The 22123-nt window shown below is 40.7% G+C and overlaps 3 protein-coding genes across 3 annotated transcripts; 1 reads left to right on the top strand and 2 right to left on the bottom strand.

Annotated features, from left to right (window-relative positions):
• Nucleotides 1–985: 985 nt before the first annotated feature.
• LOC106576322 (troponin T, cardiac muscle isoforms) lies at nucleotides 986–2348 on the bottom strand. Its single transcript, XM_045699933.2, has one exon. It carries the CDS (start codon nucleotides 2204–2206, stop codon nucleotides 1352–1354), a length of 855 nt encoding a protein of 284 aa, XP_045555889.1. The 5' UTR covers nucleotides 2207–2348; the 3' UTR covers nucleotides 986–1351.
• Nucleotides 2349–8182: 5834 nt separating this feature from the next.
• On the bottom strand, nucleotides 8183–15574 carry LOC106576323 (nectin-1). Its single transcript, XM_014153438.3, has 5 exons — nucleotides 15279–15574; nucleotides 9089–9430; nucleotides 8613–8906; nucleotides 8401–8509; nucleotides 8183–8309 (listed from the first exon to the last, which is right to left on the bottom strand). Exons 1-5 carry the CDS (start codon nucleotides 15298–15300, stop codon nucleotides 8183–8185), a joined length of 894 nt encoding a protein of 297 aa, XP_014008913.3. The 5' UTR covers nucleotides 15301–15574.
• Nucleotides 15575–15968: 394 nt separating this feature from the next.
• rps16 (ribosomal protein S16) lies at nucleotides 15969–20946 on the top strand. The gene is made up of 6 exons (XM_014153439.3): nucleotides 15969–16071; nucleotides 16162–16213; nucleotides 17107–17208; nucleotides 20257–20353; nucleotides 20495–20542; nucleotides 20760–20946. Exons 2-6 carry the CDS (start codon nucleotides 16166–16168, stop codon nucleotides 20903–20905), a joined length of 441 nt encoding a protein of 146 aa, XP_014008914.1. The 5' UTR covers nucleotides 15969–16071; nucleotides 16162–16165; the 3' UTR covers nucleotides 20906–20946.
• The last annotated feature ends 1177 nt before the right edge of the window (nucleotides 20947–22123 follow it).

Genomic DNA, 22123 nt, shown 5'->3' on the forward strand with positions numbered 1-22123 from the left:
TAAACAATTATTGGAAAAATTACTTGTGTCATGCACAAAGTTGATGTCCTAACCGACTTGCCAAAACTATAGTTTGTTAACAAGAAATTTGTGGAGTGGTTGAAAAACTAGTTTTAATGACTCCAACCTAAGTGTATGTAAACTTCCGACTTCAACTGTACATTCACAGGTTCAACTGCAAACTTGTCACTTAGCGCCCTCTCGTGATTGTCCAGGCTACTGTCTCTAGTAAGTACAAAACAGCCACCGTTCGACACAACTCCAGATAAATAATATCTCAGTAGTGCAAGTTCATCTGATAATAATATGTTTGTTAATACTGTTTAGCACTAAAATTGGTTGAGTAAATTATACCGCCTCATATAATTGATTGATATGTATTATCTACAGTACATTATTGCCATTGAGTACAATAGATACATCCATTATGTCTCCTATTGATTGAATGGGGATGGCCCCTGAGATGCCTGACTATAAACACCCATCAATGTAATGACAGGAGCAGTTAAGATGGTGGGCTCCATAGAAATAGAATTATGGATTATGGGTACACCCAATATGGCCGCCAGTCCACCCAACAGCCACCCATTGACTTGAATGGAGATACCGCTTATAGGAATTTGAATTCATATTTCTATGATGGGCTCATTTAACCCATAGTTAACTCCTTCTGGCCAAGACTCTGCAGGTCAATACAACTACATTCCCCACCCTGAGCATGGCAGAGACTAAATTAGCTCTTTACAGTTCCATCTGGGCCGCACCTGTCAGGGACGAGCCACGTTTCAACCGTCAGAATTGGACCAAGACAAACAAATAAACATTCATGAGGTGTATGTTAATGTAAAAAAAGAAACATTTTGCAATGGTGTACATTATCCTTTGGCTTGCATATGACTGTTTCAGTAACCCTCAGAGTAGAAAGAGGAATTTAACTAACCAGCTACAAAACATGCTTAGGTAGAATAACGACCAGAACTGAATCAAACATTCACACATTTTATTAGAATGATCAATCAAAACTGTATTAACATTATTCAAACATTTAGCTTGATCTGTGAATACGATATCAGCAATCATAAATCTCGTGAACTATATTAAATGTTTACATCAGACAACTATAGTCAACAAAGAAAGTTACAGCCTGTGCAAAACCTGTGAATACATTATGTAGGCTGATCAGTTATAGACCTGCTTAGCTAACGTTATACTGTAGAAACCTCCAAACAAACAAGCAAGCAGGCCTATACCCAATCCTCAGGACATATGATAAAGCAGAAGCAGGTGGTTGTACCTAAAACGATCCAAAGAGCTAGACTAATCTGCTAACGTTGGGGTCGTTGCTGTGTGACTAACGTAACTTCTTTGCCCCGCGGGTCGCCTTGGCCACCTTGGAGCCCCTCTGGTGGTCGCTGACGCGGTTCCGCAGTACGTTCACGTCGTACTTCTGCCTCTTCAGCTTCTCGGCCAGGTCAAACTTCTCAGCGTGCAGCTGGCGCAGCCACTGCCAGAGCTCGCGGGACTTCTCCGCCAGCCTCTCCTGGTTGAGGTGGTCAATGTTGAGGGGCTTGCGGCGTTCCAACAGAGCCTTGGTCTTCTTCTCGCGCCCCGTCAGCTTCTTGCCCTTCTTCACGTCCCCCTTCTGTATGTAGCCGCCGAACGCCTTGTTGGAGAAGACGTTCTTCTTCCTGGCATCCTCCTCGGCACGGAGCTTGGCCTCTTCTTCCCGGCGGATCCGCTCCTCAGCAAGACGGGCCTGGCGCTCAATGTTCTGCTCGGCACGCACACGCTGCTGCTCGGCACGGTCGGCACGGCGGCGCTCGATGCGGCTGCGGAGGGCCACCAACTCCTCCTCCTCTTTCTGGCGGCTGGAGAAGTGCATCTCGATCAGGCTCTGAAGGTCATTGAAGTCCTTCTCCAGCCTCTTGCGGTGGAGGTCATCAAAGTCCAACTTCTCGCCGTCGGGCAGCTTGGGAGGAGCGATGTTGGTAATGTACTTGGTCCGTGGCTTGGTCTCCCCCTCGCTCCCCTCAACGTGTTCCCTCTCCTCTTCATCTACCTCCTCCTCCTTATCTGCCTCATCCTCCTCCTGCTGCTCTTCTTCAGCCTCCTCTTCCACCTCAGGTGCCTCCTCTACTTCTTCCTCCTCGTTCACCTCCTCTTCATCCTCCTCGTATTCCTCCACAATATCCACTGTGTCAGACATGATGTTAAAGTCTGCCTCTGAGACAGTCAAGAAGTCAAGGAAGAAAGACCAGCGGAGACACACACACACAATACTCAGAGACCAACTTGTGTCCCAACAGTCAAGAGGGGAAGTGAAGTGAACTTTCGGGCGTGGCTGCTTGGGCTCTTTTAAAGCTTTACCCTGATCATGTGTCCAAACCCCACTGTCTAGCAGAGATGTTCAGACAGATGGAATGGAGTCTATTTTCTCCTTCAACAAGTCTGCCCCCTCCCCTGAACCCCGACCTCAGACTCTCCCCATCATTCCTTTCTAAGGACAATCGGAGTGCCCTATTTCAGACGCACAACAGGTGCCACTCAAACCTGTGCTCTCCTTCAAGCCCACAATCGAATATATGCATCACGGTCACAGCATGATTGTTGTAGGTATCAAGTGAAGTTCTTACTCATATACTATGGGGTTATTTATACACTTGGTCATCAAGAAGGAGAAAAAGAGAGACAGAGTATATAGTAAGTACACCCGTAAAAAAAGGTCATAGTGATCAAATAATCAAAGGGATGAAGTTTCTTAGTTTCAGCTTAGAAGAGTGAAGAGTAAATAGTTTAATAGTGGAATGGTCACTATATCAATAAATCTATAATGAACAGTCTATATGTCAATAAATATATAATGACTGGTCACCATATCTATAAATATATAATGAATGTAGCTCAGTTGGTAGAGCATGGTGTTTGCAACGCCAGGGTTGTGGGTTCGATTCCCACGGGGGGCCAGCACAGAAAAATAATAATAATAATAATAATAATTTAAAAAAATGTATGTATTCACTACTGTAAGTCGCTCTGGATAAGAGCGTCTGCTAAATGTAAAATGTCAAATACATAATGAATGGTCACTATATCTATAAATACATAATGAATGGTCACTATCTCAATAAATACATAATGAATGGTCACTATCTCAATAAATACATAATGAATGGTCACTATCTCAATAAATACATAATGAATGGTCACTATCTCAATAAATATATAATGGTCACTACACCAATAAATATATAATGAATGTCACTATACCAATAAATATATAATGAATGTTCATTATATCAATAAATATATAATGAATGGTCACTATATCTATAAATATATAATGAATGGTCACTATATCTATAAATATATAACGAATGGTCACTATATCTATAAATATATAACGAATGGTCACTATATCTATAAATATATAACGAATGGTCACTATATAATGAATGGTCACTATATCTATAAATATATAATGAATGGTCACTATATAATGAATGGTCACTATATCAATAAATATATAATGAATGGTCACTATATCTATAAATATATAACGAATGGTCACTATATAATGAATGGTCACTATATCTATAAATATATAACGAATGGTCACTATATAATGAATGGTCACTATATCTATAAATATATAACGAATGGTCACTATATCAATACATAATGAATGGTCACTATATCAATACATAATGAATGGTCACTATATCAATACATAATGAATGGTCTCTTATATTCCACATACAGAGTGATATATCAAGCACATATATGGGTCATGCACCAAAGAGAGACCATTGAAAAGGCTTGTTGCCAGTTAAAGTAGCACTTCATTGTTAGAATGTGAACATCAGACAACGGAATTGGGGTCACCTCACTTATGCCATTACATCATAACCACCTCATCTTGACTGAAGTACATTCATCTAGAGCCTCGTTATTTCCACTGTGACTTACAAAACTTACCGGTGAGCACATCCAAGAGCAAAGCACATCATTACAATATATCAACTACCCTTTGCAAGAACACCAAAGCTGTGTATAATCTTTTCATATACCCTGAAGATTTAAGTCCTTTCTACAACTATTTTAAATGTGTTCACTTTGCTAATTGACACCTCAAATGAGTATCTCTGTCTTTGCACATCAATTTTCCCTTAAAATACATTTTAATAAATAACAAAGAAACTATAAAGAAATACTTGACCACTGTTCCATTTACATGTTGTACTGTGTGAAAAAATAAATATCTTCCAGTTTGCCAGCCAAAGACTACCCTACCATAGCAAATACTTTGAGCACAAGCTTTCAACTGATCATCCTTGAGTGCTGACAGAAAACACCTGTCAAGGAAAGATGGGCCCTAAAAATACAATTTCCAACAAGAACAATTCCAAAACACTGCCTCGTTTCCACTTCGGAATGTAATTAAAACATTCTTGCAATGGAAGACTCCAGCTTTCAGGGTCGAGTGGATAACAAAGTAATTGCTTTTTTAATGTTTACTTCTCGGGCACTGATGGCAACAATAGAATATATAGTGTTCAGCACTTAAATATCCAGCCCTTGAGTAAGGCGTGCAAAAGGACAAATGTGGTTTTAGTATGAGATAATTGACAGGGATAGACAGGTGCTGTGTGTTGTCCACGGGCGTCCCCCATGAACCCTGAGAATTCCAATAAACCACTGTGCCGTGGAAGATTACTCCTCTTAGTGAATATGTAGCCTTTTCCTCAGAAGGGGACAGCAAAATGGCAGAGTACAGGCCTTGGACTAAGGGCTAGGATTTGGGGACAGAGAACGGAAGGATTTCGAAAGTGTCCCTGCACTCCACAGCCTAAGACTCACTCCTGAAGATTGCCAGCCAGTACCCACAACTAAGAGTCACAGTACAATTAAGGCCAGTACAGAGCCTCATATTGAAATAGTAATAGCATCAGAACAAGTATCCTGTACAACACAGATGTCAGTTTAAATGGGTTGAGAGAACATTTCAACCATTTGTGGACTAAAGCCCTTCAACTTCTAGGGGAACTCCCCCAGTCCTCCATACCTAACTATTTGCCAATTGACAAATTTCAATGAACAAAAGAGGAACCCTCCATCCCAAAGAAAAAATGTACCGAACTTCAACCCTACTGATTCGTCAATTATGAGTAGCAGGTGGTGGTCTGATTTAAAATGAAGCCTTTAGGTCACTGATAACAAGGGGCAACTGTGTCTATTAATAGGAGCAAGGAGAAGCACAATTGACCAGGACTATGCTATAAATAGCCACACTACTGCCTCCCCACTCTTCAGTATTAAGACTAGTGAAATGTGTCTTTTAATTTACAGTATTGTTAGTTGTATTACAGTATTGTTCTTATTAAAATTAGAAGCTCACCTGTTTTTAAACCAGATTATTATCCTCTCTTTTGTAAGGCATTCCAGAGAAGTTCTTTGTTAGACTCTAATTAAATTATATTATATATAGATCCCATTTACGATTGTTGCATAGATCTGTCAGACCTAGTATACTATATAGTATACTATATCTCCAACAGGTCAACCCAAAAAATACTTTTCACTAGAAATGAAGGAAATGGTGCCCTCAAATGGTCAAACCATGTAGCTATTTTATACCAAAGTAATTGCTACATTCCAACAGAAGTACTGTATGACATAATAGGCCTACAGAAATACAGTGATATTTAAACTAGCTTGAGGAATTTTTATCATTCAAATGATTAATGCTGTATCCTCTTATGCCTAATACAATCTCAGATGTCAAGGTACAGTTTTACCATTATAAACTAACAAAACTGTGTCTGAGACCATAACAAAAACGTATCAATTCCCATAGAAATCATCCTCACACTTGTGTATTGTAGTGTGCTGTGGAATTCTAAACAGTTTAGATGCTAGCTAGAACATGTAAACACAAAAACAAAACATGGCCCTGTTTTTAACATCAAGAAACCCCTCATGTTACCCAATCAACACAATCAAACCGCACCTTTCTGTTTCTCAACCTCAACGGACTCACAAGCTGGAGAATCCTGCAGTTCTTTACGGCTTACCTTTACTGGGTTTTGGATGGCCTCTCCACTACAAAAAAACAGTGCCGTGGTTCTGCAAAGAACACATAGTGCCTTCAGAAAGTATTCATACCCCTTGACTTAATTCCAAATTATTTTGTGTTTCAGCCTGAATTCAAAATTGATTCATTTATATATATTTTTATCACCCATCTACACACAATACCCCATATTTTTTAGAAGTTTTTGCAAACGTATTGAAAATAAAATACAGAAATATCTCATTTATGTAAGTATTCACACGTCTGAGTCTTTTTGGGTTCATTTTCCCATAATTCTTTTCAAAATTCTTCAAGATCTGTCAAATTGGCTGCTGTTGATGACTGCTAGACAACCATTTTCAGGTCTTGCCATAGATTTTCAAGTATATTTAAGTCAAAACTAACTTGGCTACTCGGGAACATTCACTGTCGTCTTGATAATCAACTCCAGTGTAGATTTGTATTTTAGGTTATTGTCCTGCTGAAAGGTGAATTCATCTCCAAGTGTCTGGTGGAAAGCAGACTGAACCAGGTTTCCCATTAGGATTGTGTCTGTGCTTAGCTCTATTCTGTTTCTTTTTTATCCTGAAAAACTCCCCAGTCCTTAACAATTACAAGCATACCCATAACATGATGCAGCCAACACTATGCTTTTAAATATGGAAAGTGATACTCAGTAATGTGTTGTATTGGATTTGCCCAAAACATAACACTTTGTATTCAGGACAAAAATGTAATTCCATTGCACATTTCTTGCAGTACTACTTTAGTGCCTTGTTGCAAACAGGATGCATGTTTTGGAATATTTTTATTATGTACAGGATTTCTTCTTTTCACTCCATCAACTAGGTTAGTATTGTGGATTAACTACAATGTTGTTATCCTTCCTCAATTTTCTCCTATCACAGCCATTTAACTCTGTAACTGTTTTAAAGTCACCATTGGCCTCATTGTGAAATCCCGGAGCGGTGTCCTTCCTCTACGGCAACTGAGTTAGGAAGCACGCCTGTACCTTTGTAGCGGCTGGGTGTATTGATACACCATCCAAAGTGTAATTAATGACCAGCTTTAAAGGGATATTCAGTTTCTGCTTAAAAAAAAAGAAGCTAAATTTAATCAATTTTGAATTCGGGCTGTAACAACAAAATGTGGAACAAGTCAAGAGGTGTGAATACTTTCTGAAGGCACTGTAAATATAATTTTAGACACAGCAGTAGAACATAATGATACTTGTCAATAAAGGTGTGTGTACACTGTTTGTCCTGAAGTTGTACAATGCTACCTCTCTCTCAGGAAAATAACGTCCAGAGAGATACAGCTCCAATGCAGAGGAGGATGGGGAGGAAAACCCACAAGGCTACTGGTGCAATGGAGTGCTAATCAACTGCAAATAGGAAAAACACAACCTTTACTTTCCAACAATCTAACCTTTCTTAAATATTATAAGTAACAATAATGGTACATCATTTTGTGTTGAAAACAGAGCTGGAGATATACACTGAGTGTACAAAACATTAGGAACACCTGCTCTTTCCATGACAGACTAACCAGGTGAAAGCTATGATCCCTTATTGATGTCACTTCTTAAATCCACTTAAATCAGTGTATATGAAGGGAAGGAGACAGGTTAAAGATGGATTTTCAAGCCTTGAGTCAATTGGGACATGGATTGTGTATGTGTGCCATTCAGAGGGTGAATGGACAAGACAAAATATGTAAGTGCCTTTAAAACGGGATACGGTAGTAGGTGCCAGGTGCACCGGTTTGAGTGTGTCAAGATCTGCAACGCTGCTGGGTTTTTCATGCTCAACAGTTTCCCATGTGCGCTAAGAATGGTCCACCACCCAAAGGACATCCAGCCAACTTGACACAACTTTGGGAAGCACTGGAGTCAACATGGGCCAGCATCCGTGTGGAACGCTTTATGTAGAGTCCATGCCCCGACGAATTGAGGCTGTTCTGAGGGCAAAGGGGGGTGCAACTCAATATTAGGGAGGTGTTCCTAATGTTTTGTACAGGCAGTGTACGTTCAAGTTCTGCAGAATGTATGCTTCAAATAAATGAATTAAATGTCAATACGGCTAAGTTACATACGTCATTACCTTCATGCAACTACAGGAAACCAGATGCTGCTCCGTATGGGTTGGACACCTCACAGCTGTACAGACCACTGAAGTCAGGGCCCACCTTCACTAACTCCAACAAGGCCCCAGTCTCACTGAGATTTGATCTATTCAGTCTAAGACAAATGTAGACACATAGCAAAACATAGATGTAGACACTGATCCTTAGAAAATGAGTTGGGGGAAATGAAAAACTGAACAACTGACCTCTTCCATGTGAACTCTGTTGGAGGGGGATTGGCGTCTACTAAACACTGAAACGCAGGTGCCTGGGGTGCGCTCTCATGAATGATGATTTTGACCGAATTTGGAAGGTCTGTAGAATAGGCACAAAGTTGCACCACATTATTTCTGTGCTGTTACTGTTGTGTCTAATATGGAGTAGAAACACTGTGGCTGTTGTCATTCAGAATACTCACAGTGTACATCTAGCTCGTAGGGAACAGCCTTCTGCTGGCTCAGAGTGGTGTGGTTCACCAGGCACTGAACCTCCTGTTGGTGCATGACTCTGGAGGGCTCTCCCTTCAGGTGGCCCCTCACCGTGGCGGTGTCGTCTGGGTTCAGTGTAGTGTTGGTTGAGGTTATCAGACTCAGTGGTTGTCTTGCACTGGCCGTACTCCACTGTACCGCAGGGGGCTTGGCGGTAGCCGCTGTGCATGTGGCCAAGATGCTCTCCTGCCCCTCAGCATCCACGGGAAGAGTCTCGACAGCAACTGAAATCACAGCAGGAACTATTGTTAAAAAAACACAATAAACACATTGACTTAATATGAATGTATGTCTTTATATATACTTTAAAACCTAACCCTTTGAAAGCAGGTAAAGGAACACCCTTAACATAATTGTATCAAACAATTCATTCCATTGGGGAAATACATCATAAATAACCTCTTACTTTGGACAGTGAGGTGGATCTTTGTCTTGTATGGCCCACTGGCGAACACAGTGAAGATGCAGGTGTAGACGCCCTCAGTCAGGGACACATCCCCCAGTCGGACAGAGCCCACCAGTGCTGTGGTGTTCCCAATGAAGTCCACCCTGTCCCCCCGCCCTTTGACATGTGATGGACCATAGGTAAGAGTGATGAGGAAGAAGTTGTGGTTGGCACGGTAACCCCTGGTACTCTTCTGCCATGAGATCTGGATAAGCTCGTCTGTCTCTATGAGCTCACAGGTCAAGTCTGCGTGTTGTCCCTGAGTCACTGTTGGGCAGCCATTGTAAGAGATGACTCTGATACCTAAAGGAATATTAACAAGATGCATAAGAGAGCAAATTCTCAGACTCTTCTTGATATTGTGGAGAACAAATGTTATGGGTTTGCTTTCCATCGCTCCTACACTCACCAACTCCAGTCTGAGTCAGCATGAGAAATATGTTTGATTCTTCATTGGTAGGCTAACTTCAAGTAGACAATCTAATCTGGGGGTGGGGCAAAGTTTAGGCCTATGCATAAGCAAAATTAGAATGAAACGAGCCTGAGATGTAGACCAAGATTACAAGATTAGATGTAGACCAAGATTACAACACCAGTAACCTAAACATGGGTCCAGGGGCGGAATGGGACAAGAAACCACCCCTACACATTTTTTTCCTTGAGGCCCCCATTATTAGCTAGATACTGAAAATGATAACATGCAGACTAATAATTCAATGTTAAACTGATTACGGCAATGGGCCGAGTTTATCATTACTCTGATTATCTTGATTCAGCATTGGGTCATAATCGAAGTTAGCACACGCCTAGATTTCTGTGCAATCTTTCTAATTATTAGGACATGTAAACACCTTAAATCGGAGTTCTAGCAGTGCATTGGATCTGCGCATGTGCTAGCACCAGCTAACCTCTTTTGCGCGAGTGAAGTCAGTTCTGAAAAACCTAAAATGATGCATCTTAGAAATTGTTTTCACATTCAAACTTTATGTCCAAACTCAGAATGAAATAACCTTCCCAAAAAGAACATGGTCGCTGTGATAGAATCTTTATTTTGATTGCAGATGATTTTCAGCATTTATCAAAGCCCCATCAGGCAGCCTGATTTCAGATGTGTCCATGTAAACAGGATTATTAAGGAAATCGTTCTTCTTGCAAAGCATGTAAACATTTTAATCAAACTAATATATTAATCTGCACACAAAAACAAGTTTGTCAGGCCTACTGGGCTACAAATGGACCAGCTCATCTGGCATTTGCCCAAAATGCCAAATGGCCAATCTCTCCATAAGGTCTACTGGGAGAAGATTTAATAAAGTTCTGGAACTTCCGCTCACCATTGCTGTTAGCCTATATTTTGCCTTCGGTCAGAGCCGTGGCTATTGGTCTACTACAGGGTTCCCCAACTGGCGGTGGTTTTATTTGGCCCCTAAGTTTGTTTTTTTGTAAGCAAGTTGCAAGTTTGAAATTATTAGGTTTTAGCCAAATATGATATCTGTTTGGGATTCTTGCGGTCAATTTGCAGTCTACAAATGATTTGTAATTATGTTCTGGACACGCGACCATCCACTCAAGAAAAAAATTGTCCGTATATGAATTTACACTGAACAAAAATACAAAAGCAATGTGCAACAATTTCAAAGAATTTAATGAGTTACAGTTCATATAAGGAAATTAGTCATTTGAAATAAATTCATTAGGCACTAATCTATGGATTTCACATGACTGGGAATACAGATATGCATCTGTTGGTCACAGATACCTTAAAAAAGAAGTAGGGCGTGGATCAGAAAACCAGTCAGTATTTGGTGACCACCCCTTTGCATCATGCAGCGTTTGCCCACTGATGTCGGTCATGATGCCGAACTGCAGTCAGCTCAAGATCCTGTTGGAAATTCCTGCAGTCAGCATGCCAATTGCACTTTCCCTCAAAACTTGAGACATCTTTGGCATGGTGTTGTGAGACAGCACTGCGCATTTTAGAGTGGCCTTTTATTGTCCCCCAGCACAAGGCGCACCTGTGTAATGATCATGCTGTTTAATCAGCTTCTTGATATGCCACGCCACATCTGTCAGGTGGATGGATTATCTTGGAAAAGGAGAAATGCTCACTAACAAGGATGTAAACAAATTTGTCCACAACATTTGAGAGAAATCAGTTTTTTGTGCGTATGAACAATTTCTGGGTTATTTTATGTCAACTCATGAAACATGTGACCAACACTTTACATGTTGCATTTATATTTTGTTCAGTATAGTTGATGATCCCTGTGCTAAAGTGTAATTCCGATATGTAGATTTGTATTTGATTGATAAAATATTTAAACTGTGCTTAAATAAATTACATTAACAGAAATTATTAAATTAATTTCCATGACTATTATCATTTTGCAAAACTTTTCCAGGGTTGTAAAAAAACATTTTAAAATTCCATTACTTTTCCAGGAATTTCATGACTGTACGAACCCTGATAGATAATTTGTTGTATTACTTGTGAGGCACAGTTGAATGAACATAATATATACAGTACCAGTCAAAAGTTTGGACACACCCACTCATTCAAGGGTTTTTCTTTATTTTTTCTACATTGTAGAATAATACTGAAGACATCAAAACTATGAAATAACACATATGGAATCATGTAGTAACCAAAAATGTGTCAAACAAATCAAAACAGATTTTATATTTGAGATTCTTCAAAGTACCCAGCCTTTGCCTTGATGATAGCTTTGCACACGTTTGGCATTCTCTCAACCAGCTTCATGAGGTAGTCACCTGGAATGCATTTCAATTAACAGGTGTGCCTTGTTAAAAGTTACATTTGTGGAATTTCTTTCCTTCTTAATGTGTCTGAGTCAATCAGTTGTGTTGTGAAAAGTTAGGAGTGGTAAACAGAAGAGAACCAGAGGATAAGTTCCTTAGAGTTAACTGCACCTCAGATTGCAGCCCAAATAAATGCTTCACAGAGTTCAAGTAACAGACACATCTCAACATCAACTGTTCAGAGGAGACTGCGTGAATGAGGCCTTAATGGTTGATTTGCTGCAAAGAAACTACTACTAAAGTGCACCAATAAGAGGAAGAGACTTGCTTGGGCCAAGAAACACAAGCAATGGACATTAGACCGGTGGGAATCTGTCCTTTGGTCTGACGAGTCCAAATGTGAGATTTTTGGTTCCAACCGCTGTGTCTTTGTGAGACGCAGAGTAGGTGAACGGATGATCTCTGCATGTGTGGTTCCCACAGTGAAGCATAGAGGAGATGGTGTGATGGTGTGGGGGTTGCTTTGCTGGTGTCACTGTCAGTGATTTATTTAGAATTAAAGGCACACAGCATTCTGCAGCGATATGCCATCCCATCTGGTATGCGCTTAGTGGGACTATCATTTGTTTTTCAACAGGGCAATGACCCAAGACACCTCCAGCCTGTGCAAGGGCTATTTGACCAAGAAGGAGAGTGATGGAGTGCTGCATCAGATGACCTGGCCTCCACAATCACCTGACCTCAACCCAATTGAGATGCTTTGGGATGAGTTGGACCGCAGAGTGAAGGAAAAGCAGCCAACAAGTGCTCAGCATATGTGGGAACTCCTTCAAGACTGTTGGGAAAGCATTCCAGGTGAAGCTGGTTGAGATAATGCCAAGAGTATTGAAAGCTATCATCAAGGCAAAGGGTGGCTACTTTGAAGAATATAAAATATTTTTTATTTGTTTAACACTTGTTTGATTACTACATGATTCCATATGTGTTATTTCATAGTGTTGATGTCTTCACTATTATTCTACAATGTAGAAAATAGTACAAATAAAGAAAAACCCTTGAATGAGTAGGTGTGTTCAAACTTTTGACTGGTACTCAATATTTTTTTACTGGACTGATGGCCTGCATCTGATGGACTGTCTGAGGGGAGGGAGCAGCGGTGAGGCTTCCTCTCACCCAACTCACAGTCCCTCCTCTCTCTCTCTCTCTGCTGAGAAAAAGGGACAGTCTTCCAGCTAATGGCAAAACTCAAGTTGTACTGCATTATTTCTGCCTCATGCACCAATTAATGCTGTTAATCCTATGACCAGAGAAAGTTAAATAGTTCTCGATATTAAAAAAGACAAGCCACTAATAATAACAATACAAGCTTATGGAAACACTTTGCTATACTCATTCATTGTAGCTGAAGTGCTGGTTGTAAGCAAGAGGAAGTAGGGAGAACGCACATTTTATGGCTCATAAGTGTTGAACAAAGTGTTGACAGTTAGGAATAACAATTTAAACATGAATTTACTCATAAAAACAGCAGCTCTTTGCTGTATTCTTTGAGTCTCTCTCTGGTCAGTTTTAACAGTTTTTAAAATGTCAAGTATCACTGATGCTATGTGTTCGAGGCTTCTTTTTACCGTCTGTGGCTCGAGGAAACTGAGCAGACACCGTGATCTGATCTATCTAATTGGCCAGCGGTAGAACTATAGATGCTCTTGATTTGATCTCTGGGCTGCCAGGTAGGCGGAGTACTACCTTCAGACACATGAAATGGTTCAAAATGCGACCATTTTTGCCTTCCCGGCGATAAGGCCACATAATCAAGTGCACCTACCCCCAACATCACGAAACAAAACGCAAGGCTTTATCACAGAGTTTCTAAACCGAGGCGTAACGTCTCTAGACTTCTGGGAATGCTTGCCAAGCAGGCCGGGTTTGGGAAGTTAAACATTCTCCCTTTAGTTTTTCAAACTTTGAAAAATTTTTTAAAAACACAACCTATATTCGAGCCAGTAGTTTAACATGTTATTACTACAACCCCATGAAAGTATCAAACTGACACGTTTTCGTCAACAACAACTTTATATTGAAGGAGTGCCTTTGATTTGACGACAGTTCGGCACGAGAAACGCAACACCTGATGTGTTTCTGCGCATTAGCTTAGCAAGCCAACATTGCCATGATCGTGGATTTCAGGTGGCGGTGGGTATTTCTATTGGAGAAGCAGTTTGCCTGTCTTCGTACTGTTCTGCCTTTTGACTTTATAAATGTTTTTTTTTTTTACAGAAATGTTTGGTCATCAACTAGGAATATGGATGCCCATTCCCGACAAAAAAGTTATGTCGATCATGTCTAAAAGGTTTGATACCAAGTTGAAATTTCGAAATATGTAAATCAATTTAAATATCTAGTTAACGCTTTTGTCTTTTTTATTGAAACAATCAAAAGGTTTATACCAAATGCCAGTTCGCCACATATTTGCCGGCGGCCAAACTGCTAAACTCTGCAACGTGGCCATCTAGAAATCCCCGATCAGCTTGTATACGATTTAATGGCAATGTTAGCTAGCTAACCTAATGCTACAAATTAAGATCCTATATGCATGTGACACTTTCTCTAAATTTCGAGTTAGTATCTCGATGTTGACTTCGTATCTCGACATGTTTAGTTACTATTGAAGTTTATTCTGGGGGGTTTGGAGCTCAGCAAGTCCATCTCCCCACTGGCCTATAACCTATTCATTTGAATCATGTCTTTTTACATGCCTGTTTGGATCAGTTGCAAAAACATTGGCAATTTTTTTTTATTTCTAGTCAACTTTTTTCAAGTTATCCGTGGTCACAAATCATGTACTTTTATTTTTAGGCCATAAAAAAGCACTTAACGTTACCTTTTCTACAAGTGTTATGTGCCAGGCGTTAGATTAAGAGCTTTTAAGTGCAATGGTTTTGGGAAAAAGGTCGGAGATTTAACCATGCTCTAATGAGAAACTTGATCCTTTTGGGAAACCCTTCTGCGTTCCAAACACAAACACACTCTCCCCTCAGTCCTCAAATTAATTTGAGTTGACCGCCCTTGCACGGAAATGTGCCACTCGTTCGTCCCACGGTTGTTTCCAGTGATCATGGAACCACCTGGAGCTGTTGTGTGTGTGTGTGTGTTTTATATGCGCTACAGTCATTTGATTGCATTTCATATCTTGGCTGGAAGGCAACGCATGCTAGGCATCCGACAATGAGAAATCGAAAATTACTATGTAAAAGTGTGACGTCAGGGAAAGTTGTATGCGCTAGATAGTTATCAAAAGCTAACCAAACAAAAACAATTACTTTTACGATACGTGTTTGTGCCCTCGTTCATTAGTAGCAACATTTCTAATTTATTTACATTCATTTTTACTTACACTTGTATGTTGACTTCTCCATATTGATGTTGGTTTTAAGTTTTGGCTGACTTTGTACATCCGCTAAGAAATCATCTTGAATTGAATTATGGGGCGTTTCAGCGTCCAGAGTGAACGGAATTGTATGATCACAAATTAGGGCTTTACGTTGCCAATTTACCTTGCTTGGCTAATTGTTTGGACGGCAAAGATGGCCACGGGGATTCCCCAAAGGGCATACGGCGAGGGTAAATGGAGGAGGGTGTGTTTAAAATGCAGCGCCTCTGTGGTGCGGAAAGTGGGAAACCAGTTAATCTACAATTTCTTTCATCCTCTGTGAAAAACGTGTTCGTACAGTGACCTCTTCTGGACATAAATATTTTTGCACAGGATGAAAGAAATTGTAGATTAACTCTGGTTTCCCACTTTCCGCACCACAGCATTTTAAATATTAAATATAATTAACTAAACATGGTCTGAATTAATTAGACTGAATTAATTAAACATGGTCTGAATTCAGTCATAATTCATTCAGACCATGTTTAATTAATTGGGCCATGAATATAATTTTGCCAAAATGTAAAGACATTATGACTGAATTAAACATGTGTATATACTGATACCTGATTATATGTTGCAACAAAATAAACATGAGTTGTGGAGAAAAGTTTCAGACCAGATTATCGGCTCTTTCTCTCTGCTTGCAATTGTCGTAAATGCATTGCAAAGCCATAAACTGTCGTGCTACTGCCCCTGATTTTCGGTGTTTGAAACCCCCTTTCGGTCTTTTCGTACGGCACTAAAGCTGAAGTCGGTATGTTCCTGCTTGAGCTCAGTTACAAATGCAAAAATATGATCTATTAATTACTTTTTGAAGGTAATCATTGTGATTTAATTGTTTCAGAAACATGCCGGCCAAAGGTCCTCTGCAATCTGTCCAGGTTTTCGGACGCAAAGTGAGTAAACTATATGAATTTATTCCACGTGTGTTGAGCCAACAATCTAACGCTAGCCGACTAAATGACGTTAGCTAGCTAGCTAGCTAGTTCAGCCATGTTAGCCAAACAGGCCAGAAATGTGTATTTGTCCCCCCTAAATTACTCATTTACATTTGGAAATGTAAGTGACCGTCAATTTGACAACTTTATTGTCAAACGTCTAAATGTGCCTTGATTGCAGCCAGTGGCATGTTGATATGAATGGCTCCAAATGTTGCGGCCTGCTAGCTACGTTACGTCAATCAGTTAGGCAATTTTATGCCGGAAAGCATGTTGTCCAGCTAAATCAACGCCAATTGTTTGGTGTAGTGAGGTAGTTAACGTTTGTTCGCTGATTTTATTATGCCACGATACTGCATTAGTTAACTAGAGTCGTGTTTATTTTTATGACATAGTCTTTAACTGATTGTAATGTAGCTAGCGAGTTGCCATGACTTGGTCCACTCATCCCTCATGATGTACCTCAGTGTTTGGTTAATACATTGGCTGGCTAACTAGTGTTTCTTATAATAGTACTGTTGATCAGCAACCACCTGAATACCTTTTTTGGGGGTGTAAAACATTTTATTTGCAATCTTAACGTTAAGGACTATCTCTGTTTGGCCACCCCTGCTTCATAGATAAGTGCACATGTAATTACTGTATATTATGGTGGGGCGGATAGCCTAGTGGTTAGTGTTGAGACAGTATCTGAAAGGTTGCTGGGTCGAATCCCTGAGCTGACAAGGTAAAAATATGTTGTTCTGCCCATAACAAGGCAGTTAACCCACTGTTCCCCGGTAGGCCGTCATTGAAAATAAGAATTTGTCCTTAACTGACTTGTTAAATAAAGGTTACACATCTCTTTGCAGAAAACAGCCACCGCTGTTGCTCACTGCAAGAGGGGGAATGGCCTCATCAAGGTGAATGGCAGACCCCTCGAGATGATTGAGCCAGCCACTCTCCAGTACAAGGTGAGTCCTTAAAGACATTGAAATTGACTGTTGTCCAAAATAAGGGATTTTTTTTGTTGCTGCTTTGCCCTTCTGCTCGTATCTTCTTTATGAACAATGGCTTGACTTTCGATACCATAAAAATGTGTCAACGTTTGAAGGTATGGTGTGGCTATTAAGCTTTAGCTAATGCAGGCCTATGATATGAAGGTGGTGCGCCAACTGACTGACAGGTGAACTTGAGGTGAGGAACACTGTCAGGCCTACCAGAGTTACCCCATAATCGGATTCTTTATAAATAAATAAAATCTGTTTGAAAATGAACGAATAAGCCTCCTTTGCGTCTATCTGTAGATGCAGTAGCCTTCTGCTACAAAGAAATGCACGTTGGTGTCGCAGCATGCCACCGGCGTATCTCGCTCTCCTCTGGGGTTAGTCCTAAACTTTTAGGAATAAACTTATTTTGGGAATAACCCCAGTGTGTTGTATGACTCCTATGTGTGCAATGCCCTGATACATTTAGTGCTCAAATCTGACAGCTGGACTGTGAAAGTAGCCTTTAAACCAATACAAAAAATTGTGTATGACGTTTGGCATATGCTACACATTGAAACACAAGGAATGGAGTTTTTGTTTAAAAAAATGGTATGCCGTTTTCTCATTTGGCCAATATCCCTTGTTTATTGAAGGCGCTGGCTGTGCCAGGTCGGATCCGAATGTATTTGGATGTCCGGTAAATTAAACATTTTCTGTGGTATGTTGTCCGGCTACACATTTTCATAAAGGAAACTCTGAAATGGCATTGTTTTTATGAAGATTTTAGAATATTCACGTTAGTCTGTATGTACCCTATTGGATGGAAACCTGCACATCATGGTTCACCAGTAGCCCCAAATGTCTAAAGAATAAGCTACCAGCCTAACAAGCTTGTAAGAATTGTACTTAAACTCCCCCCTCACACTCATCTAGATGTTGAGCATTTTGTCATCTCTATTTGTAATTTTATATATTTATGTACAAAATAGGAAATAACTCCGTCTTTATTGTGCACTCCTGGTCACTTAACTTTTTTGTTTTTGTTTTTACTGACATAATCAATCCAAACTGCAGTGGCCAATTGATGAATTGGAAGGGATATCTGTTACAAAACAAGTTTAATGCCATTCAGTTTGCCACGCCTTCTATACTGGCTAAGCCTACAAGGTAGGGAGGGATGTATTTTCTATTTGTCGAGATTGGCAGTCTTTATTGAGGTGTTGAAAGTTAACCATGATATTGAAGTACCCAAAGCTTTCTTTATTGGTTGTGTGGTACATTGGCACAGAAACCTGTTGGTAGAAAAGTTGTAGTGTATACAGTGCCTTCGGAAAGTATTCAAACCTCTTTGTTACGTTACAGCCTTATTCTAAAGTTGAGTAAATTGTTTTTCCCTCATCAATCAACACACTACCCCATAATGACAAAGCAAAAACTGTTTTTTAGACATGTTTGCTAATTTATCAAATAAAACCGCGAAATATCACATTTACATAAGTATTCAGACCCTTTATTCAGTACTTTGTTTAAGCTACTTTGGCAGCGATTACAGCATTGAGTCTTGGGTATGACACTACAAGCTTGTATTTGGGGAGTTTCTCCGGACCCTCTCAAGCTCTGTCAGGTTAGATGGGGAACGTTGCTGCACTGCTTTTTTTCAGGTCTCCAGAGATGTTAGTTAGAGCCCAGACTGGAACCCTATCTGAGCCAATCAAGGACATTCAGAGACTTGTCCCGAAGCCACTCCTGCGTGATCTTGGCTGTGCTTAGGGTCATTGTCCTGTTGGAATGTGAACCTTGCCCTTAGTCTGAGGTCCTGAGCCATCTGCAGCAGGTTTTCATCAAGGATCTCTCTGTATTTTGCTCCGTTCATCTTTGCCTTGATCCTGACTAGTCTCCCAGTCCCTGCCACTGAAAAACGTCCCCGCAGCATGATGCTGCCACAACCATGCTTTGCCACAGGGATTGTGCCAGGTTTCCTCCAGACGTGACGCTTGACATTCAGGCCAAAGAGTTAAATCTTGGTTTCATCAGATCCGTCTTTCTCGTGGTCTGAGTCTTTAGGTGCCTTTTAGCAAACTCTAAGTGGGCTGTCATGTGCCTTTTACTGAGCAGTGGCTTCCGTCTGGCCACTCTACTGTAAGGCCTGATTGGTGAAGTGCTGCACAGATGATTGTCCTTCTGGAAGTTTCTCCCATCTCCACAGAGGAAGTCTAGATCTGTCAGTGACTATCAGGTTCTTGATCACCTCCCTGACCATGGCCCTTCTCCACCGATTGCTCAGTTTGGCCAGGCGGCCAGCTCTAGGAACAGTCTTGGTGATTCCAAACGTCTTCCATTTTAAGAATGATGGAGGCCACTGTGTTCTTTGCGATCTTCAATGCTGCAGAAATTTGTCATTATGGGATAGTGTGTAGATTGCTGAGAATTTTATTTAATCCATTTTAGAATAAGGCTGTAACTTAACAAAATGTGGGAAAATTCAAGTGGTCTGAATACTTCCCAAAGGCACCATTTTAAATAATTATAAATATGGCTTCAAAATGTTGAATCTGTCTGCTGGCTCTGATCTTAGTGTAATGTGCCGGGCAGGGAGAGAGCTTGTCTGGTAGTCGGGGGAACCCCCAGCCTTCTGGCCCATAGACCTGGGGCATCGACTGCCACATGCATGGTGAAGTGGCAGTCCATATCCACTTTTAGAAACACAGGGTTGCTATTATTTGTCATAATCATTATTTAGAGCTAATTCTGTGGGGGTTCCATTTATTTTACTGTACAAGTGGAGGGTCATGTGAGGGGGGGGGGGTGCATTTTGACACCTTGTGTTGGACCAGTCCCCTTCTAGTGAATTTGTCCCTTGGGAAACTGTTGCTAACTGTTTCATGCATGTGTAACGTGGCTTCTTATAGAGCTGCTGTTGGTTTACTATGCCCAAGTTCAACATGGGTCTTCATTTAGCTAAATGTCTGGTTGTGTCTGCAGGATATATAGACCTTGTGTGTGTGTGTCCTTGACAAAGTTTCTCTGTTGTAGCTGCTGGAGCCAGTGCTGTTGCTGGGCAAGGAGCGTTTTGCTGGAGTTGACATCCGAGTCCGAGTGAAGGGTGGTGGACATGTCGCACAGATCTATGGTGACTTGTTTTTACAACTGGAAGCTGCTCTACTTCTGTTCAGCCGGATCCTCTCAGTAGAAACTGATGTCTTGATTTGAAATAACTGTACTTGACAGAATATGGCCGTTTGTCTTATGCTGTGCCATCTTCTCCTTGCAGCTATTCGTCAGTCCATCTCCAAAGCCCTGGTCGCATACTACCAGAAATGTAAGAATACTTTTACTGTGAACACGAAATAATGCATAATCTTGTTTTCAATGGAATATTGCCTCTGCTGATAAAATATTTTTGAGTGTTACTTTGGACTCATTTTTGCAGGAAGCAATATTGCTATATTCTCCCTTTTGGATGATGGCGGGTGCATGATTGATGCGTTCAAGAAAAATGGTTCACTAACTAATCCGACCTGTTAATTTCCCGCCAGATGTGGATGAGGCCTCCAAGAAGGAGATCAAGGACATCCTGATCCAGTACGACAGGACCCTGCTGGTTGCTGACCCTCGTCGCTGCGAGTCCAAGAAGTTCGGTGGACCAGGAGCCCGTGCCCGCTACCAGAAGTCTTACCGTTAACCTCTCTACATTTTCATGTAATAAAGTTGAGGGAGAAAATATTTCTGGCCTGTTTCTTTAAACTTGCTTGATGTAATAGTTTCATTAATGACCATCAAGCACTACTTGGAAAGGTTTTTAAAGGTAGACTGCGATAGGACGAAGATCCAGAAAGTAAACAACATATGGGGTACATTTCCACAACTAAGAGCGTTGAATCACGAGGCTCAACTTCTCAGATGTTTTGGTCCCGTGGCTACTACACTGAACGGCATGAAGCGAACCTGTGCAGATGGTGAACTATGAGGGCTGTCTTGCATTTTTCTCCTCAATATCTGCGGTGATGCTCGTGGCAATGCCATTTTGTCTACCTTTTTAGTAGTTAAACACTCTCCTCTGGCTTTCACCCAAATACATTCAATTAATTGCTAGACTAGACCTGGATTGTTGAAATGGCTGAACTGAGCGTGGCTCCTCAATGAGTACTTGACCTGTACGTGCTTTTGCTACAACTGTTTTTAAAAGGCATTTCAGATCTACAGCCACCAAATGAGCTTGGGGCCATTTCACATTTATCTATTTACGTATTGTGTATTTCAGTCAAATCTTGAACTTGGAATTGTCATTCCAAAAATAATACTTAGTTCTAATCAATTTTAGTGGAGTTGTGCCTTTCAATGTCAGAGCATTATACTGGTCAAAACCATGAGTCTGTTCAGCTGTTGCCAAAGCAAAGTGGAGATATACTGAAGAAAAATGCAACATGGAAAGTGTTGTTTCATGAGCTTAAATATAAGATCCAAGAAATGTTACAGACCTACAAAAAACTCATTTTGGGCACAAAATTGTTTACATCCCTGTCCTGTTGTCAAGATAATCCATCCACCTGATAGGTGTGGCATATCAAGAAACTGATTAAACGGCATGATCATTAAACAGGTGCGCCTTGTCGGGGACAATAAAATGCACTGTTTTGTCACACCACAATGCTACAGATGTTTTGAGTGTGCAATTGGCATGCTGTCTGCAGGAATGTCCATCAGAGCTATTGCCAGATAATTTAATATTCATATCTCTACCATAAGCTGCCTCCAATGTTTTATTAGAGAATTTGGCAGTATGTCCAACTGGCCTCAACCGCAGACCACATCCTGCTTCTTCACCTACCGGATCATCTTGAGACCAGCCACCTGGACAGCTGTTGAAATCGGGATATACTTCTGTCTTATAAAGGCCTTT

Source organism: Salmo salar, chromosome 17, assembly GCF_965601325.2.
Source record: "Salmo salar chromosome 17, fSalSal1, whole genome shotgun sequence".
In the NCBI taxonomy this organism is placed as follows: Eukaryota; Metazoa; Chordata; class Actinopteri; order Salmoniformes; family Salmonidae; genus Salmo; species Salmo salar.

Bases quoted from the DNA above. Each gene is read 5' to 3' on its own strand.
- LOC106576322 (XM_045699933.2), bottom strand. From the start codon at position 2,206: ATGTCTGACACAGTGGATATTGTGGAGGAATACGAGGAGGATGAAGAG.
- LOC106576323 (XM_014153438.3), bottom strand. From the start codon at position 15,300: ATGGAGAAGTCAACATACAAGT. The intron at 9,431-15,278 runs GTAAGTAAAAAT...ATATTCCTTTAG, and splicing joins GGAGAAGTCAACATACAAGT to GTATCAGAGTCATCTCTTAC. The intron at 8,310-8,400 runs GTCAGTTGTTCA...CATTTGTCTTAG, and splicing joins ACAGAGTTCACATGGAAGAG to ACTGAATAGATCAAATCTCA.
- rps16 (XM_014153439.3), top strand. From the start codon at position 16,166: ATGCCGGCCAAAGGTCCTCTGCAATCTGTCCAGGTTTTCGGACGCAAA. The intron at 16,214-17,106 runs GTGAGTAAACTA...ATCTCTTTGCAG, and splicing joins TCCAGGTTTTCGGACGCAAA to AAAACAGCCACCGCTGTTGC. The intron at 20,543-20,759 runs GTAAGAATACTT...ATTTCCCGCCAG, and splicing joins GGTCGCATACTACCAGAAAT to ATGTGGATGAGGCCTCCAAG.